The sequence below is a fragment of the Larus michahellis genome, chromosome 18 (assembly GCF_964199755.1).
Source record: "Larus michahellis chromosome 18, bLarMic1.1, whole genome shotgun sequence".
Classification (NCBI taxonomy): domain Eukaryota; kingdom Metazoa; phylum Chordata; class Aves; order Charadriiformes; family Laridae; genus Larus; species Larus michahellis.
Genome location: NC_133913.1, coordinates 6,056,351 through 6,081,137, shown reverse-complemented (window position 1 = coordinate 6,081,137; position 24,787 = coordinate 6,056,351). Strand labels below are relative to the sequence as shown.

Genomic DNA, 24,787 nt, shown 5'->3' with positions numbered 1-24,787 from the left:
AGGGGGCGGGGGCGGCGCTCGGGACCCGGCGGCCGCTCCCTGCCCGGACCGGGGCGGGGGGAGCGGGCGGGACGGGCGGGACGGAGCCCGGCTCGGCGGGCCCGGAGCGGCCGCCATCGGATTATGAGGGAACCATGAGCCCGCTGCGGGGCTGGCTGCTGGCCGCGCTGCTCTCGCTCGCCCCGCGGGCAGGTAGGTCCCCGCTCCCGGTTCCCGGCGTCGCCCCCGCTCCCGGCGTCGCTCCCCGGTTCCTCTCCCGGTTCCCGGCCCCGCCGCCGCTGCGGCTTTTTCGCTGCATCGACACATTTTTCCGCAGCGCCGCCCCGCAGCGCCCCGGGAGGGGCCGGGCCCGCGCCCCCCACCCCCGCCCGGGCCCGCACCTGCGCCCCCCCCAGCCCCGGCCCCGCAGCCGGTCCCCGGGGTGTCCCCCCGCGGGAGGCGTCCCCCGGGCAGCCCCCCGTGTCCGCTCGGGAGGCGTCCCCATAGCGGTCCCCCCCCCACGCCGTGTCCCCTGGGTGTCCCCTCCAGGAGGTGTCCCCGGAGCAGCCCCTCGTGTCCCTTCTGGGGGTGTCCCATATCGGCCCCCCTGACCCCTGGGTGTCCCCCCCCCCAGGAGATGTCCCTGTAGCGGCCCTCCATGTCCCCTTGGGATGTGATCCCATAGCAGCGCTCTGGTGCCCCCTGGGTGTCCCCCCCGCCTCTAGAGGTGTCCCCACACCAGCCCTCCTGTCCCCTCGGTGTCCCCGCTGGGGGGTGTCCCTATAGAGGCCCTCCACGTCCCCTCAGGAGGTGTCCCCATAGCAGCCCTCCATGTCCCCTTGGGAAATGTCCCCATCCCGGCCCTCCCCGTCCCCTGGATGTCCCCTCCAGGATGTGCTCCTGTGGCCAGACCCTCCCCCCCTTCCTCCAGCTGTAATGGCGTTCCTGGGTGCCCCCACGTCCCCTGGGTGCCCCCCTCTGGGATGTGTCGCTTTCCCAGCCGCCCGCGTCCCCTCCAGGATGTGCCACTGTGTCTGAGGCCCCCTGAGCTTCCCCTCCCAGGTGTGTCCCCATCCTGGTCCCCCACGTCCCCTGGACACCCCCCAGCCCGTGCTTCCTGGGTGTCCCCTCCTGGACACACGGCCATACCTGGCTGTCCCCCCGCTGTGTCCCCCAGCCGTCCACGCTGGGACATGTCCCCATACCCACCCTCCACGTCCCCTGGGCAGCCCGTCTGGGACAGGGGGGTGTCCCCTTTGGGATGCAATGCCACACTTGGGACAGCCCCCAGAGCATGTCCCCATCCCCAGCCCTCCTCAACCTCAGCCCCCCCCCCAGCCATGTCCCCAGCCCCCGTGTCCCCAGCCCTCCCTGGGCCGTGGCGATCGGCTCCCCTCGCCCGCAGGTCCTGCTGCTCAGGCCAGCTCGCTGCAGCGGCGGCCCCCCCGGGCCGGATGGCAGGACGGGCGGGTGGTTTCCCAGATCACCCACCCCAGCAGGCTGGTGGGGCAGAGCGCGGGAGGAGAAGTCCAGAAGCACCAGCTGGACACCAGGGTCAGGAATGAGCCTGGGGGAGGAGGAGGAAGAGGAGGAGGAGGCCCCGTAAGTGAACCGCAGCTCCCCCACGCGCTCTCTTTTGGGGGTCCCCGGGTGGGTGGGCAGGTCCCCAAGCAGCTGCTGTCACCGTCCCAGGCACACCTGGGCGTGCGCGTGGCCACCGGCGTCCTGAACCAGAGCCTTCATGCCCGCACCGGGGACCGTATCGCCACCGTCCCCCCGGCGGGGCACCCATGTGTGCTGCCAAATCCCATTAAATCCGTGTGCCGGCATCGTGCGGGCGTCGGGAGAGCCCCAACGGAGCGGGCAGAGAGGGCTGCGGCGGAATGAACGGGCTCATGGCTCCGGGTCCGGGCCACGTGGGAGCAGCCCCAGCGTCCCACCGCTGCCGACACCCAAACCGCAGCCATTCCCCCCTCCCTGGGCTCGGTGCCTTCGCGTGACCTTCACCCCGGGGCCAGTTTGCCCGGCGTTTCGGGGAACCGGCACGTGCATCCCATCCGGCACCGGGGCGGGGGGGGGGTTGGTGATGGCTGCGGAGGCCGGCGCGCATTGATCCCCCCCCATCCTCGCCGGATAAAAGGCGAAATAATGAGCTGCAATTGCCGCAAAGGTGATTTAAACCCGGCGTTAAGTAAAACCGCCGGATGCCGGGAAAAGCCGGGGGGTGGCCGGGCCGCAGCCGGCGCTGGCGGGATTTCAGGGAGGTGTTAAACCAGGGCGTCGCGGAGGGATGCAGCGGCTGCGGATCCCAGGGGATCCGGGGCTGGGATCCAGCTGATCCCCTGGGAGTCTCTCCCGGCCGCGCTGCCTGGCCCAGCGGACGCGGTCTTGGCCGGGGGTGTCATCCCCCCCCCGGGGTGCTGCGCGGTGGGAAACGGGTCCTTGTCCCCGCGTCACCGTCCTGTGCTGTGCCCGGGGTCCCGGCGAGGGGGACGGGGCACCCCAGGGAAGGTTTGGCTTTTGCCGGCCCCCGTGTATCCCGGTGCGGAGCCGCGGAGCTCCCCAGGGAGCCGCGGGTGGTGATGGAGCCTCACGCGTGCGGCGAGTTTGCCGGGTCTCAGCAGGCGCCGCAGAGCGCGGCTCCCGCTGCCGCCCGCAGGAACTAGGTCAGGAGCGACGGGCGCCGCAGGGCGGGCAGAACGCCGGCTCGGCATTGCCGCCGCCGAGCTGGGCCTGCCGGGGGGGATGCTCCAGCAGACACCCCGCCAGCCCCCCACCCCCCCCCAAAATATGGCTCCCGAGGAGGTGGGCGACAGGACGCGGGTGCCCTCCCAGCACCTCAGGAGTGACGATTTTGGGGCAAAACCCCAGCGTTTTCCTTCACGTTGAATTGCTGGGGGTTAAAAACAAAAGCGCACCTTTAGCGGCTGCATTTGGGTTGGGGTTTTTTTTAATTATTTTAATTTTTAATTTTCTTTAGGGGGGGCACGGTGCGGGGGGGGGCGGCTGATGGCTCCGTCTCTTGCAGGGGCTGCACCTGGCCCGGGTGAGCTTCGTGGTGCGCGCCTTCGGCTCGGCCTTCACCCTCGACCTCCGGCTGAACCAGTGAGCGGCCCCGGGGGTCCCGGAGGGGCTGGGGGCACCCGCTGTGGGGCTGGGGGCACCCCCCGGCAGGAGGGAGGGGGTGGAGGAGCCGGGGGTCCTTGGGGACTGGGAGGGGGGTTGTGCGGAGCCCTCCCAGTGCCGGCACCGGGGCTGAGCCGGGGCAGGGGGAGAGGAGCCCGTGGGGCGCCAGCACCTGCCGCAGCGCGGGGGTCCCATGCCGGGGTGATGCCACGTGTGTGGGTGGTGGGTGGGTGCACCACGAGGGTGCTGCCAGCAGCACGGGAGGCTGCCGTCTCCCTCCTCCTCCTCTTCCTCCTCTTCCTCCCCACCGCCACGGCCGCTCACCCCCCGCCTGCCCCCCGCAGCCACCTCCTTGCCTCCCACTACGTGGAGCGGCACCTGGGCACGGGCAGCAACGGCAGCCACAGCACGGTAAGCTGCGCGCCGCGCTGTGCTGGGCCATGCCACGCCGTGCCATGCCATGCCGTGCCACACTCTATCACACCATGCCATGCCATGCCACGCCATGCCGTGCCACATTGCGCTGTGCCGTACCATGTCATGCCACACCATGTCATGCCACGTTCTACCACACCGTGTCGTGCCACATTGTGCCGTGCCGTGCCATGCCGTGCCGTGCCATGCCGTGCCATGCCGTGCCACGCTGTACCGTGCCATGCCGCGCCATGCCAACTCAGGGGTCATGGTGGCAGACTTCTAGGTCCAGGAGCAGTCCGGCAGCGGCCACCAGCAGTTCGGCATCTTCACCTGGGCAGCCGCGGGGTGCCCCCCGCCCCTGGGGTGCCCAGCCCAGGCATCGGGGTGCTGCCCCCCGGGTCGATGGGGGGGATCACCCTCCCTCGGGTGATGGGTGGTCACACGCCGCCGCACCACCAGCCTCCCGGTGGGTGCCCACCCCGTGCCGTGGGCGCCAGGCGCACCCCGAGGTGGCGGGCAGCCGACCCCAGAGCCACCGGCCCGGGGTGCGGGCTCGGGGGGGGGGGTAGGGGGAGGGATGCCGGCGATGGGGGGCAGCTGCCTGCGCGGCAGCGGGGAGCTGGACGCGGGCGGCTGAGCGGCCTCTCCCGGCTCCGCAGGGCGCGGGGGAGCACTGCTACTACCAGGGCCGGATCCGGGGGCAGCCCCGCTCCTTCGCCGCTCTCTCCAGCTGCCAGGGCCTGCGGTGAGTACCCCCCGCCGCCGGGCGGGACGGAAGGCGGCCTGGGCGGGGGGGTGCTGCACCCCCTGCACCCCGCCACCCCCCATCTCTCTTCGCAGAGGGGTCTTCTCGGACGGCCGAGCCACCTACCTGATCGAGCCCCAGGCGGGCGCTGAGCACGGGCAGGTGGGTGGCGGCACCGAGACCCGCCGTGTGCCTGCCTCAGTTTCCCCAGCGCAGCCCTACAGGTCTGGCTGCAGCTCGGGGACAGCCCTGGGGACACGGGGACGTGGTGGCCCCCCCTCCCTGCTGTCACGTCCACACGTGGCCATGACACTTGTCTCTCCATGGCAGGGCCTTCATCCACACGTCGTCCAGCGCGTCCCCAGCTGCGCCCGACCAGGTGAGCCTTCGCGTGGAGCCAGCACGGGTCCCCAAGGACCACTGATGGTGGCCCTGTGTCCTGTATGTCACCAGCTCTGTCCCGTATGTCACCAGCTCTGTCCCTTCTCTCCAGGCTGCCTCTTCCCTGCGCTGAACCAGCGTGTCGCGGGCGGGTTACCAAAGCTGCGGCGGCGGCGGCAGGTTAGTGGGGACAGTGGGGGACAGGGGACACGGGGCAGGGATGCTTGACCCCAGTTGGCCTCCACCTGCGGGCTCAGCCTCGCCAGGGCGGCCACTGGCCCACGGCACGGCCCCGCTGCGAGCGCAGCCGGGCTGGTCCCTGGGTGCTGGGGACATGTTTGCAGGAGGACGCTGCGCCGGCTCGGGGACGCCCTGGGGACCCACTGGCAATGCAGGATCCACCCCCGAGCCCCCACCAGGCGGCTTCCCCCGCCCCAGGCGCCCCAAATATCCCCCAAAAGGGGCCATAACGCCCCTTCGCCCAGGGTGGGGGGACGGATCGTGGCGGGGGTGGCTCAGCCGTGGCTCTCGCCGGCAGGTCCGCCGAGCCCAGCACACGGTGCACAGCGAGACCAAGTACATCGAGCTGGCGGTGGTGAACGACCACCAGCTGGTAAGCGCGGCGGGGGTGTCGGGGCCGGTGGGGTGGGGGGAGGGTGGGGGTCAGGGTGGCCCCCCCCCTCCAAGCCCAACCTGGCCCCTGGCGTCCTTCCCCCCGCCCAGTTCCTGCAGTTCCGCAAGTCCGTGGTTCTCACCAGCAACTTCGCCAAGTCCGTGGTCAACCTGGCTGACATGGTGAGGGGGGGGCGCTGCTGGGGGGGTTTGTGCCCAGTGTGTGTGTGTGGGTTTGTCCCCAGGGTCTTGGTTGCTGTCACCTTGGGGGGGGGGGTGGGGGGTGTCCCCAGGGAGTTCATTCCCAGGGTGTTTTTCCTCAGTGGGCTCGTCCCCGGAGGCGGGGAATGGGACATGGGATCATCCCTGGTGGGTTTGTCCCTGGGGTTGTTGTCCTGGGGGGGGGGGGGGGTGACTGGCAGATGGTGGGTTTGTCCTTGTGGAGTTTGTCCCCAGCAGTTGATGGGTTCGTCCCTGAGGGAGGTTGTCCCCATCGCCTGGTGGGCTTGTGCCACTGGGGGTTTTGTCCCCAGCACCTGGTGGGTTTGTCTCCAGGGAGTTGGTACCTGGTGGGCTGGTCCCTGGAAGGGTTGGTCCCCATTGCCTGGTGGCTTTGTCCCTGGAGTGGTTTGTCCCCGGCACCTGGTGGCTTTGTCCCTGGGGGTTTGGTCCCACCGGGGTTTTGACCGTGGGGGGCTTGTCCCCAGTGCCTGGAGCGTTTGTCCCCAGGGAATTTGTCCCCAGCACCTGGTGGGTTTGTCCCCGGGGGGTTTGCCCCAGTGTCTGGTGGGTTTGTCCCCAGGGGTTTTGTCCCCAGTGCTGTCCCCTCGCCCCCGCAGATCTACAAGGAGCAGCTCAACACCCGCATCGTGCTGGTGGCCATGGAGACGTGGGCCTCGGAGGACCGGATCCGGATGGGGGAAGACTCCCTGGAGACCCTGAATGAGTTTGTGAAGTACCGGCGCGAGGGGCCGGCGGAGCAGAGCGACACCGTCCACCTCTTCTCGTGAGCGCCGCGGCCGCGTCACCTCCCCGGGGCTGGGAGCCGCCGTCCCCCGTCCCCACCGTCCTCTTCCTCGCAGGGGTCGGACGTTTCAGAGCAGCCGCAGCGGCACCGCCTTCGTGGGGGGCATCTGCTCGCCCACCCGCGCCGGCGGCGTCAACGAGGTGGGTGCGGCGAGACCCCCACGAGAGCAGGCTGGGGACGGGGGGGGGGTCCCCGCGGTGACTCCCCCGTCCCTCCCGTGCAGTACGGCAACGTGGCGGCCATGGCAGTGACGCTGGCGCAGACCCTGGGGCAGAACGTGGGCATGATGTGGAACAAGCACCGTGCGGCGGCAGGTACCTGCCACCCCCCCGGGAGCGGGATGGGGACAGTGGGGGGACGCCGCGGTGCCACCAGGCCGGCGACGGGACAGGCGGCACCCCCAGCCTGTCTCCTCTCCTCCCAGGGGACTGCCGGTGCCCGGACTCCTGGCTGGGCTGTATCATGGAGGACACGGGGTGGGTGCCCGCTCGGGGTGGCGCTGCCATCGTCCCCCGCGTGCCCCATGGTGGCGTCGCTGAGGGTGGTGCCCCCTTTTGGGTGCCCGGCGATGCCGCCCGGGCGGTGCAGGGGGTGACGGTGTCCCCGTCCCCCAGGTACTACCTCCCGCGGAAGTTCTCCCGCTGCAGCATCGACGAGTACAACCAGTTCCTGCAGGACGGCGGCGGCAGCTGCCTCTTCAACAAACCCCTGAAGGTAAAACGGCCCCCCCCGGACCCCCAGACCCTTGGGTGGCCATCGTGGGGTGGGGGGGGGAAATGCCCTGGGGGTGGCTCCGAGGGTCCCTGGGGACGCGTGCTCTCCCCAGCCCCTGCCACCTCCAAGGTAACAGCGCTGGCATCAAACCCGGTGTCCCCAGTGAGGGGAACAGAGCACAAAGCAAGCGACCTGGGGGTCCTGCCAGCCCCTGGGGACATTACGCCCTTTTTGGGGGGGGCTCGTGGCAGCACTCAGCTCAGGGACCACCCCCCCAGCATCTCTTGCTCCCCCCTCCCCTCCATCCCGGCAGCTCCTGGACCCTCCGGAGTGCGGCAACGGCTTCGTGGAGGCGGGAGAGGAGTGCGACTGCGGCTCGCTGGCGGTGAGCGGGGACTGGGCTTTGCTTGCCGTGGCCGCGCCGGGGCCACCGGCATTGCGGGGTGGCCACTGTGCGGTGCCGGGTGGCTGATGTGCGGTGCCGGCCGCTGTCCCGGCAGGAGTGCGCGAAGAGCGGGGGCAACTGCTGCAAGAAGTGCACGCTGACCCACGACGCCATGTGCAGCGACGGGCTCTGCTGCAAAGGCTGCAAGGTGCGGGGTGGGGGACGGAGCCGGCGTCCCGCGGGGCTGGACCCGGTGACCCGCCGGGGTCCCTGTGCCATGGGGTCCTGACGTGGCACCTTCACCCACCCCCACCCCCCTGGTGCAGTACGAGCCGCGCGGCGTGTCCTGCCGGGAGGCCGTGAACGAGTGCGACATCCCCGAGACCTGCACCGGGGACTCCAGCCAGGTGAGCCGGGCTGGGGGGGACGGGGAGGGGACACGATGTGCAGCCATGCGGTGTCACCCGTCCTCTTCTCCGTGTCCCCCGCAGTGTCCCCCCAACCTCCACAAGCTGGACGGCTACTTCTGCGAAAACGAGCAGGTGAGTCCAGCCCGGCGTGGCGGGACACGGCCGTGGGGCTCTGGCACGTCCCCGTGGGCTGCGGCATCCTGGTGCTCGCGCTCGCAGGCGCGTCTGGGGCTCAGGGTGAGGCGGGTCCCCAGGGTGTGTGAGCCCTCCCCGTGCACCGCTTTGTCGTCCCCACGCTGCACGAGCCGGGGCCGTGCTCCGTGCCATGCGCCTTCCTCGTGTGCACGGCCACGGATCCCAGATCCCACATGTTTTCCCGGCAGCCACGGGCTCTGTGAGTCTCCCCCGTCCCCCCGCAGCCGGGCAAACCTTCCATGCCTGTGCGCGTGGTGTCCCGTCCCCCAGACACTGTCCCCTGGCTCTCCGTGCCACGCGGTGGTCCCGGGGCCGAGCAGAGTCGTGGCGGGGGGAGCGTGGTCCTTGCGCCACCTCGGTGGCCACGCATGTGCGAGCCCCTCTCCATCCCTGTGACCCCGCTGCTGCTCCCCAGGGACGATGCTACGGCGGGCGCTGCAAAACCAGAGACCGGCAGTGCAACGCGCTGTGGGGCCGCGGTAAGTGACAGCTCCGAGGTGGCTTTGTCAGGTTCGGGGTGGGGGGGACAGGGGGTGACAAGCGGGTGACACCCACTTTCTCCCAGGCTCAGCCGAGCGCTTCTGCTATGAGAAGCTCAACGTGGAGGGGACCGAGAGGGGCAACTGCGGGCGCGAGGGCCTGGGCTGGCTGCAGTGCAACAAGCAGTGAGTGTGCCCTGTCCCCGCCGTGTCCCCTCCCGGGTGCCACCCGCCCACCCCGGCGATGCCACCGGTGCCTTGCAGGGACGTCCTCTGCGGCTTCCTCCTCTGCGCCAACATCTCGGGCGCGCCCCGGCTGGGCGAGCTCAGCGGCGAGATCGCCGCCACCACCTTCTTCCACCAAAACCGCTATGTGGACTGCAGGTGGGTGCCACCGCCGTGGGGACAGGGACGGGGACGTCCCCGGGTGAGGCGGGAGGGAGCTCCCGGTGTCACCTGCTCTCACCGTCCTGGCGCAGGGGAGGCCACGTGCAGCTGGTGGACGGCTCGGACCTGAGCTACGTGGAGGACGGGACGCCCTGCGGGCCCGGCATGCTGTGTCTCGACCGCAAATGCCTTCCAGCCACCGCCTTTAACTTCAGCTCCTGCCCCGGCAGCTGGGACGGGAAGATCTGCTTCGACCACGGGGTGAGGGACACGGAAGGGACAAGGGGGACCCGGGAGGGTGTGATGGCAGCGGCGGGGTGACGCCGTCCCCTCGCAGGTTTGCAGCAACGAGGGCAAGTGCATCTGCCGGGCCGAGTGGACGGGGAAGGACTGCAGCGTCTACGACCCCATCCCCGAGCCGAAGCCGACGGGGGAGACGGAGCGATACAAGGGTCCGTGCGCCCCGCGGAAGCAGGGGGGGGGGCAGGACGGGCTCCCCCTGTCCCTGCTGTCCCCGGTCCCCACGGGCTGGGGCGTCCCACTTTGGCCCCAGCCATTCCCAGGGGGGTCTGGTGTCCCTGTTGTCCCCCCGCCCGGTGCCACAGCTCCACGGGGCGCACCTGGTCTTGTGTGTCCCCCCCTCCCCAGGTCCCCACAGTGCTGGGGCTGCCCTGGGGCTGTGTCCCTGTCGTCCCCCCCACTGACGTGTGTCCCTGTCCCCTCCTCCCTGTCCCCTCTGTCACAGGTCCCAGTGGCACCAATATCATTATCGGCTCCATCGCGGGGGCCGTGCTGGTGGCCGCCATCGTCCTAGGGGGGACAGGCTGGGGATTTAAGTAAGCAGCCATCGCATGGCTCGTCCCCTTCCGCTGCTGGCACCGGCCATGTACCCCCTGCACAGTGTCACCGCGCCAGGGCCAGGCTTCTGCCCTCCTGGGGACACCCGGAGCACCCCTGGGTGGGGGCACCGCCAGTCGTCCCCCCTGAGTTGGGCATCGCCTGCGGTGTGGTCCCCTGGGGGCTGGGGATGCCTGGCCCCTTGTCCCCGCCTGGTCCCTTGTCCCAGCGGGGTCCCCTCTCCCTGCCTGGTCCCCTCTCCCTGCCTGCCCTGCCTGCATGTGTCACTGGGGGGGTCACTGTCACCCCGACTGCGTCCTGGCCGTGTCTGTCCCCAAGCATGGGGTGCCGGGGGGGTGGTGGTGTCTGTGTTGGTGGCCCTCGTGTGTGTGCCCCTGCCTGGCACTGGGACACATCTGCTGCCTGTGGGAGCAGGGACACGGAGGCGGGGACACAGGGGTGGCACTAACGCTCCTCTCCTCTCCCCCCGCCGCCCCCCCCCCAAGGAACATCCGTCGAGGAAGGTACGACCCGGCGCAGCAGGGAGTGTAACCGTCCCCCCCCATCATCTCCTCCTCGTCACCGTCACCGTCACTGTCACCGTCCGGCAGCCTGACGGCGTGGGAGCCCCCCCCGGGCCGGGCCCGTCTGTCCGTGTCGCTGTGTGTCCGGCCGTGCTGTCTCCATCTCTGTGCCCCCCACAGCTGAAAAGAGACGGTGGTTAAGGGAGGAGGGGGGGGCCGGGCAGCAGCCCCCCCCATGCTGGCTCTTTTCAGCTCGGTGTCCCCCCCCATGTGTCCCCCCCTCCCATGTCACAGCCCCACACTAAATGCACCCCACTTCTGTGTTGCAGGTCCGGGGGGGCCTGAGTGGGGCCGCTTCGCTCCACGCCTCCCCCCCCCCCACACACACTCCCCAGCGCCTCATTAACAGCAATTAAACGGGGCGCCGCTGCCGCCGCCAAGAGTCCGGCCAAGGAGGAGAGCCGGGGGGGCACCCGGGACCATCCCGCCCCCCCCCGACCCCCCACCGTGCTGCCACGAATGTATGGGCCCCCGGGCCCCCACCCCGGGGCTGGCGGCACCCCCAGCACCGGGATGAATGTACCTGCGGGGGACAGCCCCCCCCCAGCCCCCCCTCCTCTCCTCTGCCCCCCCCGCACCCCCCTCGCCAGCATCTTACATCTTTGGGGCCTGGGTCCCCCAAATGGCAGGCCAGTGTACCCCAGTACCAGGCCAGTAACACCCCCACACCCCCACACCCCCCGCCTCAAAGTGCAGGGCCTGGGAGCTGTGTCCCCCCCACCCCAGATGCCAGGACTGGGATGGGGTCCATGGGAGGGGCCAGGTCTGCACCCCCAGGTGTCCCCTGTCCCCCCGCCCAAACCAGCCCATCAGCCCCCCCCCCCCACGGCGGGGTATGTCCCCTCAAACGTCATGGCTGCACCCACCCAGCCATGGGGCCCCCACGTCCGTCCCCCCCCCCCCAGCTCAGGCAGGTGAACCCCAAAGTGGTGGCAGTGGGGCTGGTGGGGGGGCAGGTGACAGCAGGGCCCACCCTGGGGGACTGGCGGCACGTGGGGCTGCTGGGGTGGGTGGCACGTGTCACCCCAGCCCCATGGCGGGCTGGTCACAGCACCTGCTGGGTGTCCCCCAGCCCCATGGCAGGCGGGTGGGATGTGTCACCCCCGTCCCCACGTCACCCTGCATGGGGTGGCTCCGCAGGGCCACGGAGCACCGGGGGCCCACACCGGTCGCTTCAGCCACTGGTGAGACTCAGCGGTGGGAGGGGGGGGACACCTCTGGTGACACTCAGCGGGGGGACAACAGGGGATGACACCCCATGCCCACAGCGGCGTGGGGGTGTCCCCTCTGCGCTCTCCGTCGCCCGCTGTCCCTGCCTATGCCAGGCCCCTTTGCCATGGATGCAGAAGGTGACCAAGGGTGTCCCCAAGCCCAGCCATGGCCGAGGCGCGTGGTGGCCCCCAACCTCGTGTGACAGCCCAGCCTTGGCTGTGGTGGCACCAGACAGGGGACAGAGTGCCACCGTGCCAGGGTGTCGGGAGGTGAGGTGACAGCGGGACGTGGGGTGCCTGGATGTCCCCAGGCTGGGCTTTGGTGGTGGCTCGTCAGGTGAGGTATCGGTGACGGGCTGGGGGACGTGGGGCCACCACGGGCACGGGGGGTGGGGGGGGGGGCGGGACAAACAACCCACACACTTCCCCCCCCCCCCCCCGCCCCATCTCTATCACTGTCACCACAGCGTCCCCACAGCTGTCACGGCCACAGTGCCCGGGTGATCCCTGCGGCAAGGGGACACCCCTGTTTCAGAGCAAGAAGCCACTGTTGTCACTGGGTTTGGGGACATTAATATATATATATATATATATATATAAATATCGGGGTTTTTTTTCTTAATGATTTTAACGCTGTAAGGTCAAGCGGTGCCGCCGCGGACGCGCCAGGGAGGGCCCGCGGCCGGGACTGGGGGGGTGCACCCAGTGCTTCCAGAGCCGAGAGAGCAAAACACACCCCCCACAACCCCAGACCCCCCCGCAATGGGCTGAGCCGAAGGGCCCCATCCCGGCACGCGGTGGGGGGACAAGCACAGAGGGGGTGGCAGACCCCCGCCCCGCCAACTCACCGCCAGCCGCACCGCCGTCCCGCACCCCCTCGCTCTGCGCTACCGCCCGCAGCCGGGACGGGGCCCCAGGTCGTGGCTTGGGGGGGGGAGTGGGGGTTCAGCCACCCCTGGCCGCCTGCGCCTCGTCTCGCGCTCCTGCTTTGCACGCGCTGGGGAGCCGCCCGCTGCCGGAGATGCCGCTGCCGGAGACGCCGCGTGCTCCTCGCTCGGCTCCGGCCGCACCCCCCTCGGGAAGGCTCCTGCAATGTCACAGAATTTATTTACAATAAAGATTTGGAAAATGATGGGGGTTCTGCTTTTCACCGGCGCTGGGGGTGGGGGGGTGGGAAGTACGGTGCAAATTTCATCTGCGAGGATGCTCCGGTCCCTGCTCCCCTCCGCCTCACCCCCACCGACGTCCTCCCCATGTCCCACACTCCACCCTGGCCTGTCCCCAAGGGCTCGGACCGTCCCCACCTTCACATCTGAGTGGGGGGGGTGATGGCATGTGGCGAGTGCCACCGAGCTCCCTCCAGCTGACTTTTGCCCCACTGTGGGGACACGTGGCTGCTCCCTGGCCCACCACAGAGATGCTCAGTCCTGCGCTTGTCCCAGCACAAGGTCACGGCCCCCATCCCTGTCCCACCATGTGCACCACTCCCCGTCCCAGCATGGGGATGGGTCCCTTGCCCACCTCTGGGACACAAGAGCTGTTCATCCCATCGCAGGGACACGGGGACAGGTCCCTGTCCCCTCCCAGGGACACCCCGGGCTGCGTTAGCTCCGTGCGGGGTCTGGCCTGGCCAAACCTGGCAGATGGGGACCCAGGGATGGGTCCCCAACTCCCAGAGGGACCCAGGAGGATGCAGCATCCTCCCAGGGGACCAGTGCAGGTGACGCTCAGCTGGGGCTGGTGTGGCAAAGCTCAGCACAGCCGGGCTGACCGGCATAGCCCGACTCCTTGGCACAGCCAGACTCCTTGGCACAACCGGACTCCTGCTCGGCACATCGGCCACGAGAGGGCTCCCCCAGTCCAGTCCATGCACGCCTGGACTGGACGGCGCAGGAGAAGATGCTCTGATGTCCCCGAGATGCTCCAGGGCCACACACTTGTCCCCACAGCCCCCGGCCCCGAGCTGGGAGGACAGAAGCTGAGGACGAAGGCCCAGGCTGGGGGGGGGGGGGGGCGCTGCAGCATGTCCCCCCTGCTGGGGGTCCTTTGACGGTAAAATCGGTGGCAGATGGGGGACACCACGCGAGCATTGCTGCCGGCCCCCCTCGACCCTGGCAGCGCTGGGAGAGGCCCAGCACCCCCTGCCCACGGAGGGTCACTTCCCTGGGGATCCCCCTTCTCCACCAGCCAGGGACGACGGCGGGACGCAGGACGACGGCGGGACGCAGGACGATGGATGCCGCAACCACCCACCCTGGGAGGGGGCCCAGTCCCCACATGGGTGGGGCTGGAGGTGCCCCTCGCCCTGCAGAGACCCAGATCAGAGCTGGCTGTCCCAGATGCGAGCGCTGGTGTCCCCCTACGTGGCGTGGTACAAAACCCCACCCCAATTCAACACCTCGCGGCGAGCACGGGGGCCCACATACGCAATCCAGGGCGCTGGGGTGGGTGAGGACACGCGCTGCCGGCCCTGCCCCACTTGCGGTACTGGGCGGGGGGGGGGGGTGCCCAGGAGCACCTCGGGGTGCTGCCAGGGTGCTCCTTGGGGTGCTGCCTCCCCCAGGGGGGACACCCAGCCCCGGGCGAGGTCCTCTCTCCTGGTTTCAAGAGGGGTCAAGTTCATCTTATTAAAGCAATCACCGTCATCCGCTCGCTCTGTCCCCTGCAGCTACGGCCTCGCGGGAGATGGCGTGGGGTGAGGAAGATGCTGGAGGAGCCTCCGGCCGCAGCAGGGAGCGGGGGGCGAGCACCCGGCTGAGCCGGGGGTGTGGAGGAGTCTGTGCCAGGAGCCACCCCCATCCGCGCTGCCTCCGCAGCCGCAGTGTCCTCCCCTGCCAGGGCAAGGCCCGGAGCAAACGGCGCCGATCCTCCCCAGGCCGCAGCGAGCCCGTCGCAGCGGAGACATCTTTATACCCCTCCAGGATTCTAGCCGGAGATTCGCTACCAGCCACGACGGAGATGCATCTCAGCACGGAGCTATTTTTGGGCTGGTGTCTAGATACCAGCCCGCTGAGCGAGCCAGAAATATTCCAGATGCACAGACTGTTTCTGAATCTTGAGTTATTCAGGGCCTGCAGGAGCAGGAGGGCAAAAACCCACGACTTCAGGTCGGCCCAGCTCTGGTCTGCAGCCCCCCAGGGTCACGCAGCACCGACACCACTTGCCCAGGGCAGGGTCCTGCCCGCTGGCACCGCTGCACGTGCCGGGGAGGCTGGGGATCACGAGGAGGCCGCGGCGGGGTTGGACGTGCTCGGCACGAGGGCGACATTCCTCGGGCAACTCCCCGGGACCACAAACACTACGAGAGCGGCAGGGTGCAGTGCCCAGAGCCGCTCGATGCCCCAGGCTGCCGCTTCTCCCCGTCACAAACTTCTCCAGCTCCTTTTTAGCTTCCTCCCATCACAGCACTCAGCACCTCCGCCCCGAAGAGGAGTTGCCCTGAAAGGTGGCGCACAGGCTGGCTGGATGCCGCCGCATTCCTGCCTGTCCTCGAGCTCCTTCTCCTACTCCTGACACGCCGGTTTTACGTTGGGGACCGTCCTCGCGCTCAGCTCTGACCCACTCTCCTCGCCCACCGTGGCCAGCTTTTAGCCGCACCGGCTGATGGTTAACCACAGCGCCCAAGGGAGAAGCCGCAGTCTCCCATTTCCGCACCGGCTGCCGAGGTGCTCCTCCGACAAAGGCTGCGAGGTTGGCATCGGCTTTTGGGTTCCTCCGAGATGACTTGCAGAGCTCTCCCTCGTCCCGCTGCGATACGTCCCCCTGCACCTGAAAGGATGCGTGGGGAGCAACGGCTGGGGCAGGGCCGGGGGACGCGTCTGTCTGACAAGGATAGAGTCAAATCTGCCCCTCTTTTCGCCGAAAATGGCAACGAGCCTCTAAGGGTGGGACCCTGCCGATCTCCAAAACCTGCGATGTGCAAAAAAAAGATAACAGTAAATCCCCCATTGTTAGTAAAACCAAAGAAATAAGAAACCAATCCTTCCGCAGCCGCCTCGGTGTCCGTTCCATTACATAATGGGAAACCCTTGAACCTAAAATATCTCCACTCCTTTGGTTGCCGAAGCTGATGATTGACCATCTGGCTGCGATTTTTCATCTAGAATCTAACGAGGCAGATCTTGCTTTTAGGGTGCAGACAAGGAAGAAAATCCTCAAGGACTTCCCAGGAATGTGGTCACGGCAGAGGCTGTGGCATGGGGGGCCGCCACGTGAGCGGCAGCTTGCGCGAGCAGAGGGAAGCTACCATTTTCCAGCTCTCGTGCTCATAAGGAAGCCGAGATGTTTCGGTCAGCTTTTGAGAGCAGAGGGAGACGTCAGATGGTCAGGAGGCAACGTGTGGGGAAACGGCCTCCTGAAGGGAGTTTTCTTTGGGGGATAAATCACAGGCAAGAGAAAGTTACGCCCCAAATACTGGCTCCACAAGGCGGCTGAAAAACCCACATCCTCATTTTCCACGCAAATAAAAGAAGAACCCGAACTGAACTCTGACCACAAACCAGGACACGGGTTTTCCAGCTGGGAAACCCTCTGAAGGCTGACACAACCGTGCGGCAGAGAAGCCGTCCGTCTGTCTCTTCCCTGTTCAAAGCACTCCGGGCACGCACCCACACCCTCGAGCAACAGGCGCTTTCTACTCCAGTTGATGATGCTGGAAACCAGCGTGACTTCTTTCGGCTGTGCCACCCCCAGTTCCTGGTGGGAAACTAAGAACTGGAGAGGGAGGGAGAAAAGGAGGGAGGGGATGGGAAGCGTAGAGCCCGCTCTGGCTCTCCCCAGCGTCCCGCGGCACACAGCATGGCTGGGACGGAGCAGGAGCAAAACAAGCCCTTGCTGTGCCACTCTTGAGTCAAGGCTCTTATTTGGCACACGGAGATTTAAGGGAAATTCACCTTTTCGTCACCATGGAGAAATTCTGCAGGCAAACAGCTGAGAAACGGTCAGCATGAAGTAGGCGCTTCAAGTGAAAGCAGATCCCAGCTCCGTCTCGCTCGCGCCGGGAATTTTGCTATTCAGGCTCCAGCTGGAAACAAGATACAAATCATCGAAATCAGAGAAAAGAGGCAGTTCAGGGGAAAGCGGCGAGCATCTCCAAGCAGCCGAGGCTCCACACGTCTTACACAACGCTGTCAGCCCAAATGGCACTCCAGCGCGCTGAGCAGCACCCAGAGCACGCCGGGGGGAAGGGGGAGCGTCAGCGTTTCCAGCCACCGAGGGTTTGCCGAGCTCAATGCATCCGCAACGGAGGCGATTCGAGCTTCGGGTGGACCAGGAGGAGCTGCGCAGGCTGAGCCGGAACGGGTTAGACCGAACAGCGGCAGGAATTTTGGCCGACGCTTGTTGCAGCTTTGCAAACACAACAGGTCGCAGCGACCACTCTCCCCTGGCGGGCTTCCTCCCCCCCAGTTGTGCTACTGAGCTCGTTTGGGCTAATAAACGCACCCAGTGTTACCTGGCGCTGGGAGCATTTTGCACGGGAAGGCTGGGTCTCATTCTGCTTTTAGGTAAACACAAAGAGAGCAAAGCCGAAACCTTCTGCTGGCCAATCTGAGACACCACTGAGCCGATTTCTAATGGCCACAAGGAACCCTCAACAGCAGAGACCAAGGACATTGAGCAAAAAACCCCCTGACTTTCCAAGCCTGCACACAGAATCACAGAATCACAGAAACTTCAGAGTTGGAAGGGACCTCTAGAGATCATCTAGTCCCACTCCCCTGCCAAAGCAGGATCGCCCAGAGCACATCCCTCAGGGCTGCATCCAGGTGGGTCTTGAAAATCTCCAGAGGGGACTCCACACCCTCCCTGGGCAGCCTGTTCCAGTGCTCTGTCACCCTCACCATAGACGTTTTTCCATGTATTTGAACGGAACTTCCTATGTTCCAGCTTGTGCCCGTTGCCCCTCGTCCTGTCACTGGGAACCAATGAAAAGAGTCTGGCACCATCCTCCTTCAACCCACCCTTTAGATACTTGTATGCCATAATAAGGTCTCCCCTCGGCCTTCTCTTCTCCAGGCTAAAGAGTCCCAGCTCTCTCAGCCTTTCCTCAGAAGGGAGATGCTCCGATCCCTCCATCATCTTTGTTGCCCTACACTGGACTCTCCCCAGCAGTTCCCTGTCCCTCTTGAACTGGGGAGCCCAAAACTGGACACAGTACTCCAGTTGTGGCCTCACCAGTGCAGAGTAGAGGGGGAGAATGACCTCCCTCGACCTACTGGCCACACTCTTCCCTATGCAGCCCAGGATGCCATTGGCCTTTTTGGCGACAAGGGCACATTGTTGGCTCATGGATAATTTACTGTCTACCAGGACCCCCAGGTCCTTCTCCTCAGAACTACTTCCCAGCAGGTCCACCCCTAACCTATACTGGTGCTTAGCATTCTTCCTCCCCAGGTGGAGGACCTTGCACTTGCTTTTGTTGAACCTCATGAGGTTCTTCTCTGCCCAGCTCTCCAGCCTGTCCAGGTCACGCTGGATGGCAGCACGGCCCTCCAGAGCGTCAGCCACCCCTCCCAGCTTGGTATCATCAGCAAACTTGCTGAGGATACACTCTGTCCCATCATCCAAGTCATTAATGAATATACTGAACAAAATTGGACCGAGTATTGACCCCTGGGGGACACCACTGGTTACAGGCCTCCAACTGGACTCTGTGCCGCTGATCACAACCCTCTGAGTTCTGTCACTCAGCCAGCTCTCGATCCACCTCACTGTCACCTCATCTAGCCCATACTTCCTCAGCTTCCTAATGAGGATGTTATGGGAGACAGTGTCAAAAGCCTTGCTGAAGTCAAGGCAGATGACATCTACGGCTCTCCCCTCATCCAGCCAACCCGTTATAACATCATAGAAAGCTATCAGATTGGTCAAGCAAGATTTACCCTTGGTAAATCCATGCTGACCACTTCCAATGACTTCCTGTTCCTCTACGTGTTTGGAGATGACATCCAGAATGAGTCGCTCAAACCAGACGCACGTCAAAATCACTTTTAAAAATTCTTTAAGGGTTAACGCGTGCAGGTGCAGGCAGCTGGCCCCGGTCCCAACACACGGACACACTTCAGTTCCCGCCCCCCCTCCCCCACCACTGCAACAGCACTGAACCCCCAAAGTCAGGGGGGAAGAGAAAAAAGAGGAGCAGAGCCTCCAAGGTGGGCTTAGCAATGGGAGCCGTGGGTGAGAGCAGCCCCATGGCACCGGAGGCAACGGCCAAAGGTGGATGGGAATAAGACGGATCCACTCGCAGCCCGGGGACATCCACGCGCTGGGGGCGACGGGGCAGCTTGCATGTCAAAGCGCGGCCGCATCAGCAGCTGCTGGCTTGCGAGAGGGGCCCACGGGCCGGAGGCGCAGCCCGGCGCCTCTGTGCCTCCACAGCCCCGGCCGACAACGGGGAGGGAAAGGATTTCTGCTAGCCCGGAAGAACAGCCAGTGGCCTGGAAATGGGATTGAAGGCTTCAGTGCGCTTTAACTTTGGCTGCGCAGCCGCCGGCTCCGGGGGGGAGGGTGAGAATATCCTGGGGGAAGTGGGGGAAACCCAATTCCTTGAGTCTGTTACGACCAGACTGCACGAAAAGATTTCCAAACGCCCTTTAAGAAGCGATGTCCTGCTGGCCAGGACGCTGACTGCACTGCCTTGTAGGTCTTTTCCAGCTCAAAGACTGTGTCATTCCAGGCGTGGGCCAACCTTGCCGCTGCTTTTTATTAGCAGTCGTCCCCCCCCCCACCCCCCCGAAACGCTTGAGTTCACATTTCTGCCGCCGCTAAGCTTTAACCCACAAGCAGCCGAGGCAGAAAGAAGCGTGACTCAAAAACGAGGGCCGATTGCTTCTGGGATCGCGCGTGCGAGAGAGGTGCAGCCTGTTTTACAGCTCAGCAGTTCAAATCCGGGTCGGCGGAATTTAATCGAGAATCCCCGGTGGGGCCATTTCACCTTGTCAGCGCAGCCGGAGCAGAGATAGATGGCAGCCGCTCAACTCTCCGTCCCGCGGGCGCCAGACATCGGCGCCTCTGCGCAGGGCACGGCACGGCACACCGGGACCCGCATCGCACCGACCCCTGCCTGGAATCGCAAGCGAGGCATTAAACCCTCGTTAGCTTATGTTAAACCGCAGGAGTTAGGGATTAGAGACTGTCGAGTTAAATTGGCATCTGACAAAGAAAAGGCTCCGTTCTCCTGTTTTCCTGCGCTTTTCTTCCTAGTCCTTCTTAAGAAGTTAAATTCGTAACTACAAACCAGCCATTTATTAAATTAGCTCTGAAGTCTCTCAAGGTCTCGGCTCTCCTCTCCGGGATATCGGCAGCTCCGCGGCACTCCGGGTCACAGCGGTTTATGTAAAGATCTCCTTACCCCTGCACCGGCTACTGTCGTTTTTCTGGGATCTCCTTTCTTAGCAAGGATCTTCTCTTTCCTTACCGGCCATCAAAATACGTGTACAAATAGGAAATGCATGAAATCCCGGCATTGCAGAGGATCACAACTTACTTTTTTGTGAACGACACAACCAGGGTCATTACACAACGCTGCTGCTCCAACCAGCCAGTCAGCAAGAAAAGGCGACGGGTGATAAGGAACCAGATTTCGGAGCCACCGATTAAAGCAGAATTTAATTCCCCAGCCCCGCGGCACACTCCTGAGCTCGTCCCTTCTCGTTGACGGTCCAGCAACGACCTGCCCTCCCTCCCCCCAGTACGTGGGGGAGAAATCTTCAGGGAGAGCGTGATCTAATAGACACGCTGCCGAAGGAAACCTCAGGGCAGCTTGAGTTTTCCTGGAAATACCACGTTCCGGGTGAACCAAGGTGTAAAGCTTTCCCGCTTGCCCTCTGTCTCATTACATGCTTCTACCCTTTAGGGCAAAGTGGTTATTTTTATACCTAGAGAGCAGCGCGGTCCCCAGCCTGCCCCGCAGCGCTGAGGGGTTACTGCAATACACGCAGCCGCGAGGACTTTTCCTCAGAGGGGAGCGCCAGACACTGTGCAACATCCACCCGCGCCGGGGCCGATCACGCTCACGCTCTGTGCGGCGGCAAATCGCCTATCTGTACCTCACTCCCCGCGTTTCGTTTCACAAACTTCATTTTCTACCGGTTACCATCGCACCTCTCTTCTCGCTTTGGCAGTTTCTCACCGCCGCGAGGCTCCCGGCCGCGCGTCCCCCCAGCGCGCCGGCCCCTGGCAGGCTGCAGGTGCTGCCGCGTGATCTGGCTGCTGCCCAGCCACGCTACAAAAGTCCTCAGTAATAGGTATTCTTACCCGTTTTCAACAGAAGCACTGCTGGCCCCCACCTTTTCATGGGACTGGAAATGTCCCGAACTTCCCTTTAGTTTGCTTGAAGTGACCCAGCACCTGCAGGAGGGCAGAAGAGAGATGTTTAATAAAAGGGACAAGGCTGCTCGCCATTTCCACGCCGAAAAGCCGTTTCGCTCTAAGAGGGGGAGCACCGCGCACCCAGCTCACGCCACGTCCGTACCACCGGTAACCGCCGTTCCTGCCTCCAAACCTTCACAGGCTTTACCAAGCGCCTCCCCATTCCGTTGCTACCTGCAAATTCCATTCGTACGTTTGAGAATGGTGGGTCGGGAAAAAAAAAAATAAATCAATGAACATATCAAAAAATAGCAAAAATTTAGACCAAGAGATCAAAATATCTCTCGGTACAAGATATCAGGATATCCTGGTCTGAAGGCCAAGAGCACGGCTCCTTCTGCCCTCCGGACTGGCGATTCCCTGTTCTCCCTCCTGTGCTCCCGCCACCCGCCGCACTGCTCCTGCGAGAACAACCCCTCTTCTCTGGGCAAACAATTTCTTGCGCGGCGCCGTAACAAGGCGCTGGCTGATGTCCAGAACATTTCCGTTTACCGCTTTTTCTTCTCCGAGTCACGTATCTACATCACAAAACTTACCAGAGCAACCCAGCCCTGATTTTCAGAGCTCCTCACTGTCCATTTCCACATCTCTTTCCACCTCATTTTAAGAGCATTTATGTAAAACATGTAACGCATCCATAACATAATGTATAACATCTTGCACATGTTTCTATAAGCAAAGTTATCTCTTTTTCTCGCAGAGGATACGGAAACTCTACTCCCGGGGAAGCCCTGTGTTCACCTGCCACGCTGACCGTGTTCCGGCCCCAAGCCCACAGAAATTCAGCATGCGGCCGATGGCATCAAATTGACTTTTCGACAGTTCCCTCAAAGACCTTTTGAAACGTTAACAAGTTTATTACCAAATACGGTTGACTAATCAGCCGCATTTTCTGATTCACGCTTCACACGTCAGATAAAGGGCTCTGTCAGGGCTGGAGGGTCACCCTCAGCGCAGCGGAAACCGGCTCCCTCCAAAGGGCCGGACCTCTCACGGAGGATGCAGAGTCTAGAAAACATCCGACATACCTGCGAACAGGCCTTCAATTAGCGCTGGAAGCAATTAATGAAACGCGGCGCTTTGCTGAACAAGCTCCATGGAAAGCCAGTTCCCGTCCCGGTGCTCCTCGTCCTCCTCCAGTTGGATGGAGCTGACCTGAGCAGCGGGTACGGTGCCTTCGGGGGTCTCTTTCCTCCATGAAAAACCACAGACAACCCAAAAACTTCTCTTGGTAACTTCAGATTTTCACAGCGTTTTTCACCGGCGCACACCAGCGGGACCTAACTGTGGTCTCCGGTGTAATCCCAATCAATGGAGACACTCAAAGGAGAGAACGCAAGCAGGCAAAGGAGCCCTACAATGCATTAACTCTTATTTTTTTGTATATACGCAGCGACAAATCGCTCAGTATTGTAATAGCAGCTTCAGGGGGATAAAAAAGAAATTTTGCCATCGGCAATATAAAGCGAGAGAGGAATTTTGTTTGCGAGCTTGGAGTCCTCACATTTACGTTCAAGTATCGTGGGTCCAATCTCCTCACATCCTTCCCTGCACAAAAAGGTCGGGGGAGTAAGAGCCAGAGGCGACGAGGCGGCTCCAAAACTCCTGATAACACACGCACACACGGACACCTGCTCATGCCCATGTGTTACCAAAACCATTTTCTGTAAGGCTTTTAAAAAACTTTTCTGATAGCGATTTTCAGGTGGTTTCAACTTTATGGAAAAAGATACAAAAAGCCTGGCAAACATTCATCAATGGGAACACTGAATTTCAGGGAATAAGAAATGCTCAGAGCGGGATCAAAAAGTAACTCACTTAAGTCACGATGCCCCACGTTGCACCGTCCCTACAGGGAACGCGGGCTCGCGGCTCCTGCTCCTGCTCGGCCAGACTTCGCATCCACCCAGAGGCGATCCAGACCACGAGGCAGCAGAAGGCACGGACCCCAACAAGGGTGACGTGTAAAATCCCGGGGCGTAACACCGCAGTTCTGCTCCCGGGGAAGCAGCAGGCTCGGGTCCACAAACGGGCGACACCTCCTTTGCCAAGGAGGAACCACGACACCCTGTTCAAGAAACAAAATAAAAGGGAGGAGGACGGCAAAATCTGAACTGTATGGAAACTGTCCCACAGCACGGACGAGCATTGAGCAGATGCCTCTAAATCCCCTTTCTAAGGCATTTTTCCCCAGATACCAACATGGAATTTCCACGACGACGATAATGTCATGCTGTAGAAAACAAAATGTCATTTTCCAAGCAAGGATGAACTGATATTTGAAGTCTCCTCTGATACAGAGGAAATGAATGGCAAGCCCTGAAGGAGCAGAAGCCCCCGAGCTCCCTTCGTGCCACCGCAGAAAGGTGGCTTATGTCTACTCACACCATTAACAGCAGATTGTAATTTAACTCGCACAAACAGATCGTTTTTTCAGGCACCGTTTCACGGCAACTGCACAAGGTGCAAAGCAGAGCACGTCGGATTCACAGGAATTAGGCACGCCGCGAACGCCCCGGGAGCAAGCTCCTTCTGAAAGCACCCTCGTAGCTGGCAAGCGACGCGCCCGGGATCAAGAATTCTTGAATCATTAACAAATCGAGCTACAAGAAGAATGGCATAATTGCTACAGGGCTGTAGCTAAACTACAGGCAGGAACACTTAATGCTAACAATATTAAACCCCTAACCTACACTTCCAAGGGGAAAATCACTCTGCAGAGAGGCTCTAATTTATACTTGCAATACCCGGTACGAAATAAATCATGTTATCCTCACTTTATAGCAGAGGAAGGCACAGTGGAGCTGTCGCCGAGCCACCCAGCAACCCAGAGGATCAGCTGGGATCACGGCCAGGCGCGGGGCTGCTGTCGGAGAGGTCCTCGAGCACCCGAGGCACCGGCGCGGGGCTGGCAGCTGTGACACGGGGCCCCTGGGAGACGCGCCCTGTCGGAGCGGCAGCTGGAGCCACCCCAAACACCCAGGGGCATCTCCTGTGGCAGCCCGTGTCCGCGGGGAGCAGCCGAAGCAAGCTTGGGGTGGCTGCGTCCGATCCCAGCTTCGACCTCGGGGTCTTCTACTCCTGGCCCGCGTCTGAGCACGAGGTCAAACACAGCCTTCACGTGACGGCTGCTCTTGGGCAGTTTCCCCAGAAACGTACCGCAAGCACAGAGCGCTGCAGCCGTAGCCTTCCTTTCCACTTCTGGTTAGATGCCTGAAGCGTTCAGAATTTCTTGCTGCAAACGCCTCGTTAAACGAAGGTTTCTGCACTTCGAAACACTGAAGCACACGCTCAGCTGGATGCCCGTAGCTGCCTGCGTTGACTCACACGGAGATAATCACGTGCTCAGAGATACCACCGAGGTTAAGTGTCCTCCTGGAGCAGCAGAGGCAGCGCGGCAGGAGCCCAGCCCCACTGCACCCCCTCGCTTATCCTCGCACTTGAACCCGCGCCACACGGCTCAACCCGGCGTTACCCTGCCTGGGGACGGGGCTGGCGACAGCGTCTGGGCTGTTCCGTGCTCCCTGCGCGTTTCCTGGTCTGCAGAGACTGCGGGACGCTCAGGTAACCAGAGAGCTGAAAAAAACCACACAGTATCACTGCTGGATCCCGCCTCCGTCACCGGCTTCTGCCATCGCAGCGCTGGCCGAGGCTCGGGACACGAGGCTCTGTGAGCCGCAGCAGCACCCTCCTCGCCTGTACGGCCGCTTTTTCCTAAAACTCTTTTCAACTTTCCTTTAAACAAACAGCTTTTTATTGCAAGCCCACGCCACCGAAGCCATCTCACTTCTCGCTTCACGCAGCCGCGGGACAGGGCAAACCCCCGAATGCCTCCTCAGACAGACTCCCCATCCGAGGCCAAACTCGCGGCGCGGGGACAGCATGGGACACTCACAAAAGCCATCTTTTGTGACGGCAAAACAGACGGG

General features: G+C 63.7%; 1 protein-coding gene and 1 long non-coding RNA gene across 3 annotated transcripts; one reads left to right on the top strand and one right to left on the bottom strand.

Moving 5' to 3' along the window:
• ADAM11 (ADAM metallopeptidase domain 11) lies at positions 1–12,618 on the top strand. Of its 2 annotated transcripts, none has more exons than XM_074561720.1 (26): positions 1–192; positions 1,385–1,581; positions 3,008–3,084; positions 3,450–3,516; positions 4,182–4,267; positions 4,363–4,429; positions 4,598–4,646; positions 4,761–4,828; positions 5,187–5,261; positions 5,372–5,443; positions 6,100–6,266; positions 6,343–6,427; positions 6,511–6,601; positions 6,712–6,763; positions 6,902–7,001; positions 7,315–7,386; positions 7,502–7,594; positions 7,713–7,793; positions 7,878–7,928; positions 8,407–8,470; positions 8,557–8,656; positions 8,735–8,854; positions 8,950–9,118; positions 9,195–9,309; positions 9,603–9,693; positions 10,201–12,618. In XM_074561720.1, exons 1-26 carry the CDS (start codon positions 135–137, stop codon positions 10,244–10,246), a joined length of 2,313 nt encoding a protein of 770 aa, XP_074417821.1. In that variant the 5' UTR covers positions 1–134; the 3' UTR covers positions 10,247–12,618. The 2 variants fall into 2 exon arrangements, with proteins under 2 accessions (XP_074417821.1, XP_074417822.1); XM_074561721.1 differs by having other exon boundaries at positions 9,603–9,711; positions 10,548–12,618.
• LOC141732556 (uncharacterized) lies at positions 10,264–21,285 on the bottom strand. The gene is made up of 4 exons (XR_012584133.1): positions 20,940–21,285; positions 20,745–20,837; positions 12,338–12,576; positions 10,264–10,398 (listed from the first exon to the last, which is right to left on the bottom strand). It is a non-coding gene; the product is annotated as an uncharacterized LOC141732556 (long non-coding RNA).
• Between the last annotated feature and the right edge of the window lie 3,502 nt (positions 21,286–24,787).